General features: G+C 28.7%; 1 protein-coding gene and 1 long non-coding RNA gene across 7 annotated transcripts in view; one reads left to right on the forward strand and one right to left on the reverse strand.

Moving 5' to 3' along the window:
- LOC139427149 (uncharacterized) overlaps nt 1–10,620 on the forward strand; it is a 42,657-nt gene extending 32,037 nt beyond the window's left edge. Inside the window, exons 2-3 of the long non-coding RNA XR_011638308.2 lie at nt 5,514–5,592; nt 10,482–10,620. This is a non-coding gene — a long non-coding RNA (uncharacterized LOC139427149). The remainder of the gene's footprint in view (nt 1–5,513; nt 5,593–10,481) is intronic.
- LOC107455719 (uncharacterized) overlaps nt 1–14,438 on the reverse strand; it is a 148,433-nt gene that overhangs the window by 27,955 nt on the left and 106,040 nt on the right. For 3 of the 6 annotated variants that reach the window (XM_071187978.2, XM_071187979.2, XM_016073386.4), the window contains 3 exons: nt 14,143–14,297; nt 13,533–14,059; nt 587–2,886 (listed from right to left, as the gene is read on the reverse strand). In XM_071187978.2, coding sequence (XP_071044079.1) covers nt 587–2,886; nt 13,533–14,059; nt 14,143–14,297 — 2,982 coding nt within the window. Of the gene's footprint in view, nt 1–586; nt 2,887–13,532; nt 14,060–14,142; nt 14,343–14,438 lie in introns of all 6 variants that reach the window. The other 3 variants (XM_087155490.1, XM_087155489.1, XM_087155491.1) reach the window with 1 other exon arrangement.

Genomic DNA, 14,438 nt, shown 5'->3' on the forward strand with positions numbered 1-14,438 from the left:
CGATTTAAAAACTTTGTTAATAGACATTATAAAAGACTGAATTTTTAACTTACATAATTAAACTACCTGTCATAGTAAGTGGTACAAAATCTAGGGGACCGAAATGTGATTTTCTCAAATGCATGATTTGAGTAACGAATGCTATACCGAATTCAAAACAAGATTTTAAAGACTATGCATACTTTTTGCTCAAACTTGTAATGTTAGAATTTTCATTCTAAATGTTTCAGGAGCAACCTCTCTTTTAAGAAAACGCGAAAAACTTAAAATTGCACGTAAATGAGAACTCTAAACATGATCCGATTGCCAGAAAATTTTAAAAATCCAGAGTTTCGGATTCTTAGATGTAGGTTTGAAAAGAACCACCTTTGAGAATAACAAATTTGCTACCTTTAGACAAATGTGAACAATGTATTTTTAGTATTATAAAGAATATTAATAAAAGTTTATTACTTTTTATAATACTTCTGCTATTTCTTCTCTTCCCTTGTAATGAAAGATTATTCAAAATATTTACTAATTTTTAATATAAAGATGGATTAAATGTGTGTAACGGAGAAACATTAAAGAAAATATTAATACTTACTGGCCACATTCTTTCCATTCACATAAAAACTCTAACTTTGAAGAGAGAGATTTAGGAGACACTTGAGATGTTACTGCAAGAGAAGGATTATCACAAGCAGAAGATAGTCCAGAAAATGTTTTAGATTCTTTTTCACAAGGAAAGTCAGTGGTTTGAACAGGAATTGCTCTTGTTGTGCTTAATTTTGGAGATAACATGCTTTCAGAATGAGGTTTGGTTAATATTGATTGGTTTTCTTGAAATGTAGTAATATTTACACTGGTAGAAGCAACATTATATGGCACTGGATTAGATAGACGCAGTGTGGCTTCTAATAAAGGAGTTTTTGTGTCTATACGAGGTTTTTTTATTTCAGTTAATATTGATGTTGTATCACTGGACGGCCTTTTTAAAGTGGAATTTGGTATGGAGGGAGTTTCAAGAGGTTGCCAATTTTGATTGTGTTGATTTAGCTTCACATGCACCAGATCATTTGACTCTTCAGCTTTTGGTATGCTATGTAAAATACGAAATTTAATGTTTGGTGATTGAATATGCAACTGAGGTTGGTTCAGAGCAGGTGTAACAACAATAAATTGCTGACCTGCTTGTGCTACAGTTGATGTATTAGTTGTAATTACAGTAACAGTTGCTGCAGTTTCACAAGTCCCACAGTCTGACACTTGTGTAGTACATTCTGCATTTGTTTTAGATATTGCTTTTGATGCACACTCTAATGTTCGTGCAATATCAGAGATAGATGATAGATCAGAGCCCTGATTTGAATTTTCAGGACTCTCAATGTGAAGTCTGACAACACCTTTTTGATCAGGTTGAACCTCAATTGTTCCCGATAATGTAGCTTGTCCAGTACAAATTTGCACAAGATTACTATTGTCTGAACTGAAAGCTGTTGATGGTAAAACTGTTGGGGAAATGGCAGATGGATTTGAATGAGTAAAACATACAGAAGAATTTAATATAGATGTAGTTGAAGGAGGAGATAAAGTAGAATTTGATGAAGGGGATAATATAGAAATTGAAGGCATAATGGATGAACTAGCTGTATATTCTATTGTTGAATTTAATGCAGACTGTAATGTTAAATTAGATGAAAGCTCAGAATTCGATAGTAACAAAGGATCAGCCTTTGAATTTGTTGAAGGCTCTGCAGGCATATAGGTAGTCTCATTAGAATTTAATGAGATTTCATTAGTTGAATTTAATAGCTCAGTTCTATCTAATGAAGGTATAATAATAGAGTTTGATTGATTTGAGGTTGATTTACCCATTGAAGTTGAAGAACTTACATTAAGATTAGAATGACTTTTATCACTAGTGCTTAAAGTAGAGGATGATTGCGATCCAAAAGAGGATAATTGTGCTGAGATAATTACATCGTTTAACACAGATGTCGATGAATTTGATAAAACTGATGAAATAAGTGGTTTTGATGATACTGTAGAATTTGAAAGTGGTGAAGAAAGTAATACTGTATTCATTGATGATGTGGTAACTAGATTTGGTAATGATAATCTACTATTAGGAGATGCTTTGTTCATTGAACAATTTGCTGCAGTTGAATTTAATGAAGTTTGAACAGTTGAGTTTTGTGAACTGACATTACACAACACAGATGATGAACACAGTAATGAAGTTAGCTTAGTAACAGAGTTTTGGGATGAAGGACTGATTGAGGACATGCGAATAGTGCTTGCAGATGCTGATTGCAAAGGTTGAGATTTTAATTCACATTCACTTGTCCTTATTTTTGAAAAATTTCCATTCTGTAACCAAGACAAAGAATGAATATCTTCAGATAATTGTACTTTACCTTTATCCAGTAGTCCATTTAAAAGAGGAGCTTTTTTACAAATTTTATCTTTATATAATTGTTCAGACATATCATTAATTTTCATATTTAAATTATTCAAATCAGAGTTTAAAATGTCTGTAGCTGCAATCTTTGGCTGAGTAGGTTGAGTTACCATGACTACACCAGACACTACATCACTGCTATTTACAAAAGTAACATTGCAACCATTTTGTTCTTTATGAGACAGCAGTGTATCATTCGAAGCCTTTGGTTTCATTATTAATAAATTTTTAGATGAAGGAATAAATTCATTATTTATTCTGTAAAATGTTTTATCGGGAGAAATCAAATGTTTGTCGGATTCACTGTCAGCATGCTTAGATGAAAGAAAACTTTCAGTATCACAACTCTTTGAATCAGTTGATTCACTATTAATATGATTTTGAATATTATTTGTTAGAGATGCTTGAGAGTTGACTTTAAAATTTTCCTCTTGATTACATTCCTAGAAAATAATAATAAAAAGGAAATTATTTCTTATTCAATCTATAAGATATATCCCAACAGAAAAAAAGTTGCTGAAAGAGATGTCAATTTGTTAATGTATTTTAAAATATTGATGAATTTGCATAATAGATAATATTAGTAGGTAAGGTATTCATAAAAGGGTTGTTTATTCTGAAATCATACATTTAATTTCGAACGAAGATACACGATACCCACGCATGGTCTTCTAAAGGAACAAACGGGGGTGGCGTTCATCACACGTCTCTGGGAATCACTGGATTCATTCTCTCTCTGGATATAGACAATCAGGCAGGTTTACTGCTCCTGTTTGCCAAGGATGCTATTCTGTTGAACTTTGAGTTTTCTTATATCAAACAAATTTTACTCGTTTAACAATTCAGTCAACGATGTATGCGATTGCATCACTTCATTCATTACTATCATAAGACCCCCTCAATTTTTTTGGTTCTAGCAACTCAGAGATAAATTCAGCTACTATTTGATTACAAGCATAAGCTAGACAATGGCTCTGCATCATTGCCTCCAAAAGGCAGTGAAATTGTTGCTTTAAATCATAAGCCTGAAAAGAGGCCAAATTTTAAATAGTATTAATTCTAACATCCCATCAAAATTTAATTCTGATTGATCAAAGTTAAATCCCAAACAATCCAAAAAACGATGTTACGCTCGTAAATCCTAATCGCATGCATTATATCACTTGGATAAAATTAAATAACATAAAAATATCAGAACAAATACATTTAGTAAAGAAAAATAAGGTCTGCTATAATTGTCTAAGTGATTCATATCATTTCAATCAATGCAATTCAAAAAGTGCTCGTTTTGTGTATAAAAGATGATTTAATCATTACACATTATTACACGAATATTCATCACCATTAAACACCAGCTCTCATAACACTACTGTCAAAACATAGGGAGTGATGCAATCGCATCATCACAAAATCCTTCCCTATCAAATGAAAATAATGGGAAATTCATCTTGCTTAGTATAGCTACTATTTATGTGAAGGATTACAAAAGTAATTTCCATACATTAAGAGTGTTAATAGATGATGCAAGTCAATCTAGTTTTATTATCACAGAATGAGCATATTTATTAAGACTAAAAAAGAAAGTCTTCAATCACTGGCATAAATTGATCAAATTTGGCTGTTACAAGAAAACTATCCACTTGCATTTCTAAATATACCAAAAATCATGGACTAATACTGTAAATGTTATACTTTTAAGATAAATTTTCACTCTCTTTTAACGTACTCTGATTCTAATTTTAATAAACCAGGTAAAACAGATTTATTTATTGGAACAGAAGTATTTTATGAACTCTTAGGCTCAAATCAAATTAAGGAGTACTATTATTTTGATGGAAAGTAAACTGGGATGTATAACTGCTGCTGTAATGAACAGAAACATTTCTAAAAATACTTCCTCTTGTTAATTAAAAACTCGAGATTCTATAGAAAAAAAAAAATAAAGAGATCTTAATCTTTGCTGAAAATGCATAATTACATAATATTTACAATTTGGCCAAACAGAAATTTAAAAGTCTTTTTGGAAGTTTTCAGAACAATGATAGCCATATGAACAGTATGAGGGAATATTAAATGAACATTTAGAAAAAGGTATTGTAGAACCAGCGGAACAAATAGTTTCAAATAATAACATTTTATTTTATCTTCCTCACCAGCCTATATTGAGGAAAGAAAGTGTAATGATCCAGGGTTCCCACTCTCTTAACAAAGTAAAAATTAAGAACTTATTTCAAAAAAAATATTAAGGACTTTAAAAATAGCATGATTGTTTATCATTGAATAAATATATACCACCAGTGACAGTGCTAATTATTTAACTTTCTTAAAAAAAATCAATAAATAAAAAAAGTAATAAAAAAACAATTTTATTATAATGTAAGTACTGATAAAATTGTATTAACAGCTCTCGCCAAATTAGGACCAGGCAATTTTTGCAAACACAGGTTCGGTTTTTTAAAATAATATTTTAAGATGGCTAAGGGTTAACGACATCTATGAAACTAATCTGTATTCCATTTCTAATGATTTCCTTGAAATTGAATTGTAAAATTAAGTGCAAAAATTAAGATTTGAATTTTTTTCTTCATATATTAAAACAAAAAAGAGCAAATAAAGAAACTAGGGAAAAACATTGAAAAATTATTACAAGTTTTTATATTTCGCTAATAGATATGCAACACAGATTCAGTTGTGGGCCAATCTTGCTAAAATATTCAGTTATGCCAAAAGCATTCTTTCTTTTTTATTAATAAAATGTTTTATTTATCAAGATATATATAAAAAGAATTAATACATTGAACTAAAAAGCTGAATGAGAGTAGTTTTCCTAACTATGTCATGTTAATTTAAGCCCCTTTTCATGTAAAAACAAGCCATATTAATATCCAAGCACCTTAAATCATTCCACTTTCTTTCATTAGGCTTAACTCAATATATTGTTTAAAGTCATTGAAATAATTATTTTTATGAAAATTTTTATGGAATAAAAATAGGATTGATTTATGATTATAATTATGATTGAAAAGATTTATAATTTTCAAATTAATATGTTTTTTTTTTTTTTTACTAGTTCTTGGTGAAACATACAAATAAAAGGGTCTAAAATGATTTTTCAAATGTATCAACGCATTCCTATGGCCAGAAAATTGGTAAGGTTACCTAATTAACAAATATTGATAAATTATTTATTTTTTCATCATTTTTAAATATTTACTTGAAATATTTCGTTATCATCATCTATCATTCTTAATATTACTCTCTACTACCATTATGATTTGATATTTTATTTTTATCATGAATTAATAGTTTTGTAAATATACATTGAAAAATTTTATGAAAAACATATTGAAAATGGTATGTAACTTAACCATTTTGAAATTATTACTTAACAGCAAATGTGTTATATTTACTTTTCTGATGAGCTTTACAATTATTTCCAGCCAAAACAGATATTAGGAATTACCTTTACATAATATTATCAATACAATGATCAATACAAGCAGGCGAAAAACATGAACTGATTTTAAAACACCCAAAAGCTGAATAGAAATTTAATAAATAATAATAAAAAAATATTAATTTGCAATGTTAACTGAGAAAAATGATTATTAAAATCTAAGTTTGATTTTTATTCTCATAGACATTAATAACAAAAAGTTTGGGATCTTTTAATTGAGTAGATTTAAATTTTTATGTAACAATCTGCTTATCCTTAAGTAATAAAAATAATATCGTAACAGTGCAAAACAAGTTATAAATAGTTACCAGATATTTAACTTTCTTGTTAAGAGCAAATCATGCATTCTTATTTAGAACTCAGGAATAAAAATTTTAAAGTATTTTTAAAAAAAGGTTCGTATACCAAAACCCCAATAAATCTCAGGTTTTTGATGTAAAACCTAAGTGGGATGAGATTTTTCAAACCCTGTTTATTACAAATCTGTTTAATTTTTAGTACAATCATGAATTTTAAAAAATGTTACTGCTTTTTATAAATTTACAGTTACTTATTACACATTGAAATATTATAAAAATTTATTCAAATCTTTTAAAATTTTTGGAAATAGTTTTCGTTATGGATTCTAGTAAAAAAAAATTCTGATACTTCTTTTCTTAGGGTTTTTCTTTGTTCCAATGAGTATTACCAGTAGAACTGAGTTTCTTGTATTCTGTCAATTTTGAAGGGCAGTGCAGGTCTTCCACTCAAGTACCTTACAACTGTCCCCTCCCTCCCAAAAAAGCGCTATCTCTTCCATGTGCAGTATCCCTCTTGTCGACACTCCATTCTTTTCGAATGCCACGCTCCTCATAGAGTATCATTCTAGTAATACCTTAACAGGGTGCGTAGCCAAATCTTTGAATCAAAAATAAGCACTTTTTAAAAACTTTTCAAGCACTTTACAAAAATTTTCAAGCACTCAAAAAATTCATATTGAATCAATGATATTATTGAAAAACAAAAACTTTTTATAAACAGTTTTAGCATTAAAAAAAAAAACTCAAAAAGAAACGGACGTAAATCGAAACAATCAGTACTTTCCCACATCACCGAGTGAATTCAACTTGACTCTGAACAAAAGTACCATTACCCCCTACATCAAAAAAGTGTTAGAAGTAAAATAAAATAAACAAAAATAAAATTATAAATTAAAAAGAAAAACATTTAATAAGGATCTGACTCTATCTGAATTGGAGCACTTGGGTTTCAGTTTCGAGCGTGCGCGCATGCGCAAGTCATAACGTGGGTACGACATGAAGTCTGTGTGAATGATTACGTAGCAAACACCCCATTTTTTGTGAAATGCAGGGGATCCGCCAGATATCATTGAAGGAAGAAAAAAAAATTATTTGTGAAAAAAAAAGCACTTTTTAAAAGCACCAGCTGAAAAAAGCACCTTTAAAGCTTTTAAAAACGAAATCTCCCAAAAAGCACCTTTAAGTACTTTTTACAAACACTACGCACCCTGGTTAATGAAAGAACCAGTATATTAATGTAAGGACATGCTTTCTTCTCTTTGCCTGTAACCCCCCTCACACACATCCGGTCTTGTATCTCTAAATTGCTCTACCCTCAGTGCATATCTACTTCTAGGTGATAAAAGAATGACGTTTTGTTCTAAAAAAATTGAACTCAAAATTTTTTCCTATCAACTGTGATGCTGAAAAATTAAGGACTTTTAAAAACCTCTACCAAAATGAGGTACTTTTAAGGGCCCTTATTTACCCAAATAAAAGTTAAGCAGTTTTTAAGGACTTTTAAAGACCGTGGGAACCCTGTGACCAGATTAGGCACTGAGTTAAATGTTAGTGCTCTTGACCATATATGTAATATACTCAGGTTTTTAGAACTTAGGGTAAATACCCAAAGTTCATCAATACTTTGGTATTTATGAATTTTATCGAAAATTCAATGATAATGTTTTTCTTTTGGGATTTACAAAAGGTACAATTAAGTTTTGCTTACATTGCCAACAGTTACTTAGTTATTTAATAACAAGAAAAATTCCTTCAATTGAACATGTAAAGTTATTGGATTCATTGTATTTCAGTTTTTATTTAAGAGTGGCTATGATTTAATCATCCTGAAGTTCACATTTTGATTAATAATTCCCAATATTTGTGGTTTCAAAACTAACTTCATAACTAGGAAAGTTTTGCGAGGTATATATTTTTAAAATGAAAAATTTGTTTTCTGATTTTAAGTAATTTGTTTTAAAAAATTTATCATACAAAACTTTTGTTACATATGCATATTTAGTTGTGGCGATAATGCTTAAATCAATAATGCTTAAATAAGGTTCTACATGTTTGATCATCTGAAAGTCTGTTGTAGGTTTAATCTGTAACATGGTGATATCCTGTCGAAATTTTTAAGTGCTTATAATGTTGTTTTATTTCAAATTGAATTTTTTTTTAAATTTTAAATGCATTCCTTATTGTTTCATTATATTATAAAGGAATACAGAGGTTAAAAAATATTTATTATTTCAAGTTGTTTATAAAAAAGTTTGATTAGTTACATTTTCTTAAAAATTTTCTTTTCATATAAGTTGACATTTCATAGTTTACATTTAGGTGATTATAAAAACAAACTAATCTAATCAAACTTTACTGTGTATTGAAAATGCTTTGATCATTTGTTATTAATTACATTCAAACTCACCATTCACTTAAAACATAGACGTTCTTGATGAATGTTAAAACTCCCTAAAAAGTTTTGTCAACACTTTTCCAAGCAAAGTTGAATTTTGAATGTTTTTAATTTTATTTATAAATACTATGCATTTTTCATGTATCTTTAGTTATATTTATTTAATAAAATTATTTCGTATGCTTATTATCATGCCTTAAAACATAACATGTAAAGGATTTTTTCTTTGTATTAAAAAAATTGCTTAGAATCCTTTAAATCATTCAATGCGTAAATCTTGTAGGCCAGTCAGAATACGTATGTGAAACCATGCTTGTTTAGTTGATCAAGGGTTAAACATAATAACGTAATATCGGAATTTATATGTAATAATAATCTAGAACAGTAGCTTCAAAATAATATTCCGCGCATCACAAGAGTTCAGTGGAAAAGTTTAGAAGTTCCAAAAGTTTAGACTTTTTTAAATTTTTTTTTTTTTTTTAAATTTTTGAAAACTGAAATTGCATTTAGATCTGATCAATTGTCATTATTTACTTACATTTTGGTTGCCTTTACGACATTAAAGTAAAATACAAGTGACAAGTTTTTTTTTTTTTTAAATTACAGCTCCTTGAATAAATCATGAAGAGCATGTGCATTAATAAAAAATTACAATAGAATTTTTTACCACGCTTTTCAAATCAATATAAAATGACTCAATTTTAGTTATTATTTCAGCATATGAATATTGTATATAAAAACAAATTTATTACAGTTCTAGGACTGAATTCAACTGTCGAATTTAAAACCAAATTTAAGATTATTAATGATAAAACGATGTAAAATATTAATATAAGTAAATATTTCAAAAATAAAGTAGCCTTTTATTGGTTAATACACTCACAATTGCATATTACAGTTGACTCGCGTTATAACGACCCCATCGGGACTGCCCCAATCTGGTCGTTATATCAAATGGTCGCTATATCAAAATGAGCAAATTTCCTTTGAAAATCGGTCACATAATGGCTTTAAACGTCATAATGCATGCATATACTATATGTGGTATACATGTTATAAACCAAAAAAGGATAGGATGCATACATTAATAAAACATAATGACATTTTAACAATTGAATTACAAATGTTAACAATTAAGAATTTTATTTTAAAATACAGATTAAAAAACATAGTATGACAAAAAAAAATCTAGTTTCTAATGAATTAATTTTTTGATGTACATAATTTGCGGTATATATAACGAATTTTTTTTTATGTACATAATTTACAGTATTATAAAGAAGAGTAAACCTGGGAACATAAACGAGGCTTCATTAGACGAAGACATTAATTTTTTGATGTGCATTAATTTGTTGAAGTTACATGTTAAGAGGACTTAACATATGTGTGCTTGTTCAAGGTCAACCATTCAACCCCACTTTCCAATAGGTTAATTAAGTTAGTTAAGAGCAATGTTCAAATTCAGAGAGGGTCGTTATATTAGGAGTTGATCTTTTTTACGGTCGTTATAGCAGGAGTAAAATAACGTTATCTTTTAGGGATGTGAATTGGGACTCCTTCACAGGGTCGTTATATCATGTTGGTCGTTCTATCACAGGGTCGTTATAACACGAGTCGACTGTAATATGCATATAAAAAATTCATAACATTCTAACTTAACTAAGTGTTACTTTAAACTAAAACACTTTAGTTTTTAAAGTAGTCATAATTTAAAAAATTTTAAACTGTACAAAGACAGAAGCAAAAATGTCTAAAACATTTTTGCATGTTATTTTCAAAGAAAAAAAAGAAAGTGCATAAAATGTTTAGTCAAGACAACAAACAGTGCAAAAATATCTAATCCACTGCTCACTAAATAATTAATTTCTTTACATTTTCTTTTCACAGATTGTTCCATCCTGGTACTGATTGTTGGATTCATTGTTGATTGCTCATGTTGTTTTAAATATTAAGACATATTATGATGACGAGGAGCTAGTGTCAATGTATGAACACTACAGTAAATTTCTGCAGCCCTTGAGATTAAACTTTTTTACTAGACAAGACTGCCGCCATTACCATTTACATTGCTTTTGCAAATTCCTCTGCGTTTAAAAAATAACTGCTTGCATTACCTCAGCTGTAAGTTTCCAAATGCTGTTTAGAAAAATCTATGAAATTTTGATCAAAATAACTATTTACAGTTTTATCCATTTTGAACTTTGTGCTACCAAATTTCTTTTCAACTGAAACTCAAACAATGAAAAACGTATTATTACTTGAGTTTTATACGTTTAAAATGTCTGTTCACAATTTCAATACTAGTAAAATTACTATTATGAAGAGTTTCTTCTTAAATTAATAATTTATTTTTAAAACATGAATGCTAACAAGTTATCAATTGAAAATCGAACATTTGGGAGGCCACCAATGAGTTATAGAATGTAAACATAGAATTGCTTTTATAATTTAAAAACATTTAGATTGGAACTAAGCATATCCCTGATTAAACATATAATTTTACTTGGAATATTATGCATAATTCATGACATTATCAAGAAAGTATTTAATTATTCAACTGAGTTAAATATTGAATAATTTAATCTTGTTTTGTATTTAGCACAAAACGACATTGAAAGAAAATGGGTATAACGAAAAATATTATGCTTAGCACTGAGGTAAAACAATAACTGTTTCTGAAGGTTAGTAATGCCAGTATATAAAAGTTCTTAGTTTGATGGTTATTTTGAAAAAACTTGAGAATTTTTTTTTCTTCATTTTTATTAAATTTAAGGAAAGCAAAATTTAACTTATTGAGTAACTTTGATATAATATTTTGTACTGCTCTAAACATTGTGGGAGGCTGCTACTTCCAGATTGGCATTAATGATACTTTGATGACTGCACATATCAAAGTATAAATAAATTTTTTTCACATTGTTTTAATAATTTCCAAAGGTTGTCTTTGGTGCTTATGCGCCACATTGGTAAATATCTTCAGAGAGCACTGCTGTTATTTATTTACTTAAAATAATGAAGTTGTAGTGACTAATGGTCAAATGATCTTAATAAATGTAAGTTCTTAATTTACTTATAATTTTATTTTTCGAAAATAAAATAGACTAAAAATTTATTGGTTAAAAAATAATACTGATCACCTAACAAGTTATCAAATGAACACCTTTTGAAAGAATTTTAAGGAAAAATAATACTATATTTAATAGCACTATTGTTAAAGCATTACTTAACTTTCAAGCATTACTTAACGTCCTTTAACGTAACATTACTTTACTAACTTAATGTCAAAGCATTACTTAACTTTTTATTTAAATCAAAAATTTAGTCATTTTAACTAACAGCTAAATTAAAAATAAAAAACTGTCTTAATTTTCTCAAAAATAAAAGCAAATTAAATAAATATAGGCTTAGTTTAGTTTTTTTAGGATTAAAAAGGACATAAGGTTTATTGGTTTAAAAATAATCCAATTCTATCACATAATTATATTTACATGCAATATGGTAAATTAAAAAAAAAAAACTTTTTACAACAAAGTATAAACTCCTTAAATATAAAATACCTCTATTGAATTGTATCACTTAAAATGAAAAACAATTACAAAAATCAATGAAGAATCTTTCTTTTATTCATAATTTCTTTTATCAATAGATTGAGTTCAGAACGAAAATTTAAGATAACAGCGATCGCAAAAGTCTAGTAAAAATAACTGACAAAAAACGCCAGTAGGTCTAATATAAATAATTTATGAAAAACGTTAAAGCCCAAAAGACAAAAAAAGTGACAAAATAATGACAAGTGATAAAAGTGACAAATCAATCACAGCAATAGCAAAATAATGTAAGCCCCGCTGAAAATAATCTTAGCTGATGCTCTGAATTCAGGAATTCTGATTCAATTCGCTCTTCCACCATTCAACAAAACAAACATTGTCTTCGGAGACGCAGGCAAGAATCCTCGTTACCTTAAATCGCTAAACCGAGAGCGTAATCTTATATCATATTTCTGATGTGTCATTTAAAACAACAGTGCCGATTACCTGTATTAAATTGATATTTCGTGATATATCACCCAGTTCAAGACATAAGTAGTTTAATTTTGAACTAAAAGATTACTTCTTTTTTTCTCCTTAAAGACACTTACTGGTACTGTTTTACATATCCTGATGGCTCTACTTAGCAATATTTGCATTCTTAAGAAACTTAAATGCTTTTGAGATATCCAATTGTCGACAGCAATCACAACCCGATTTACTTTCAATGAATGTCTTATTTTTCAGAAAAATATAACAACTAATCTTACATTCAACAAGATTAGTTTCGTATTCCTGGTTGAGACTTAATGTTTCTTCTCTATTGTCGTGGTATTCTTTTTCTTGTTCAGTTGTTTTTACAGCCGATTCAGAGTCTGTTTCAAATTTTTCAGAAAAATAGTCCACAAGTCATTTTTAATTAAGTAAAAATAATTACTTCACTAATCGTTGAAATATAATAAATGCTCCAATATAGTAAAAATTCACAAAATACTCATTCCCGCAAACTACTGCTAGAATTGAATGTTTTAAATTAAAGAACTGGTGCACATTATTTAAGAAACGGCATGCATGTAACAACTGAAACCCATCACTGGTTATCCACATTTCACATCCGAAAACGATACATTAGAACTGTTATTTTAGAGATCCTAAATTGAATTTATTTTTGAAGTATATATATTAAGTACATATATAGAACTGTAAGAATATTTTTCAACAATTTTCATAAGTTTATAGCAAAAATATCCATCTTATAAGCAGAGATAGCATATTTTAGGAAACATTCTGTTTTTATATAGCAATATTCAATCAGTGTAAAAGACAAGGCAAAATAAATAAACTTTTAATAGGTTCATTAAAAAACAAAAATTATAATAAGTAAATAATACTAACAGTGATATTTATTTACCTCCAAATGCAAATCTTTCAGCACACCATTTAATCGTGGTGTGCATTGCTTTGTGAATTTTGTTGGAGATTTTGCTGGTGACAAAAGAGGGTATTTTAAAAGTTTGGAAGGACCAGATGCAATTATTCGTCGATTATTAGAAATAATTCGTGCTTGAATAGGTGTTCTAACAGGTGTAGAAAATGCACCTGGTCTCCCACATCGTACAAGAGGAGATCTAAGGAGAGAGCTTTTATCAGTGGAATATATCACCATTTTGGATAATGCTTGAGGGACCACTTGTCTCTGAAGATTTCTTTGTTGCACTTTATTTGCCAGAAGACTTTTAATTAATGTACTAGAACCTGCAGCAATATGAGAGGATGGATGAGAAGGTTTTTGAGAATTGGCAGCATGTTCTGCAAGCCTTTTTAACGGAGGTGAAGTAACTCCACTCCTAGGAGGAGCAGACAGTTGTGCTTTCAGAATAGGACTGTGAGTAGGTTTATGACCACTTTTAGATGAAGTAGGTGTTGATGGACATGAAACTAAAAACAATAGAAATAAATGAACAAAAATATAATTGTTAGAATTATACTAATTGTAAATGTATCAAAATAAATTATTAAACCTTTATGAGGAGTACTTGTCAAAACAACAGGTTTTTGAGTAGGTGGTCCAGTTTGCGAAGTTATAATTTTTTTCCTTTTTAATCCTTCGTGATAAAATGTTACAATTCCATTTCCAGATTCAATTCTTTTCATTCCACATAAAGGAAAAGTATTCCTAAGTATGAATTTTAGATTATATGACAAATTCTGAACAATTAAGCTGCAATACATCAAAATAGGATATTTATAAAGTAGTAGTAAATTATTAAATATAGAAATATTTTAGTATATTTACTCTTTTTAGGAACTGATGGTA

This window comes from Parasteatoda tepidariorum, chromosome 11 (assembly GCF_982258835.1).
Source record: "Parasteatoda tepidariorum strain Cologne lab strain chromosome 11, Ptep-v5.0, whole genome shotgun sequence".
In the NCBI taxonomy this organism is placed as follows: Eukaryota; Metazoa; Arthropoda; class Arachnida; order Araneae; family Theridiidae; genus Parasteatoda; species Parasteatoda tepidariorum.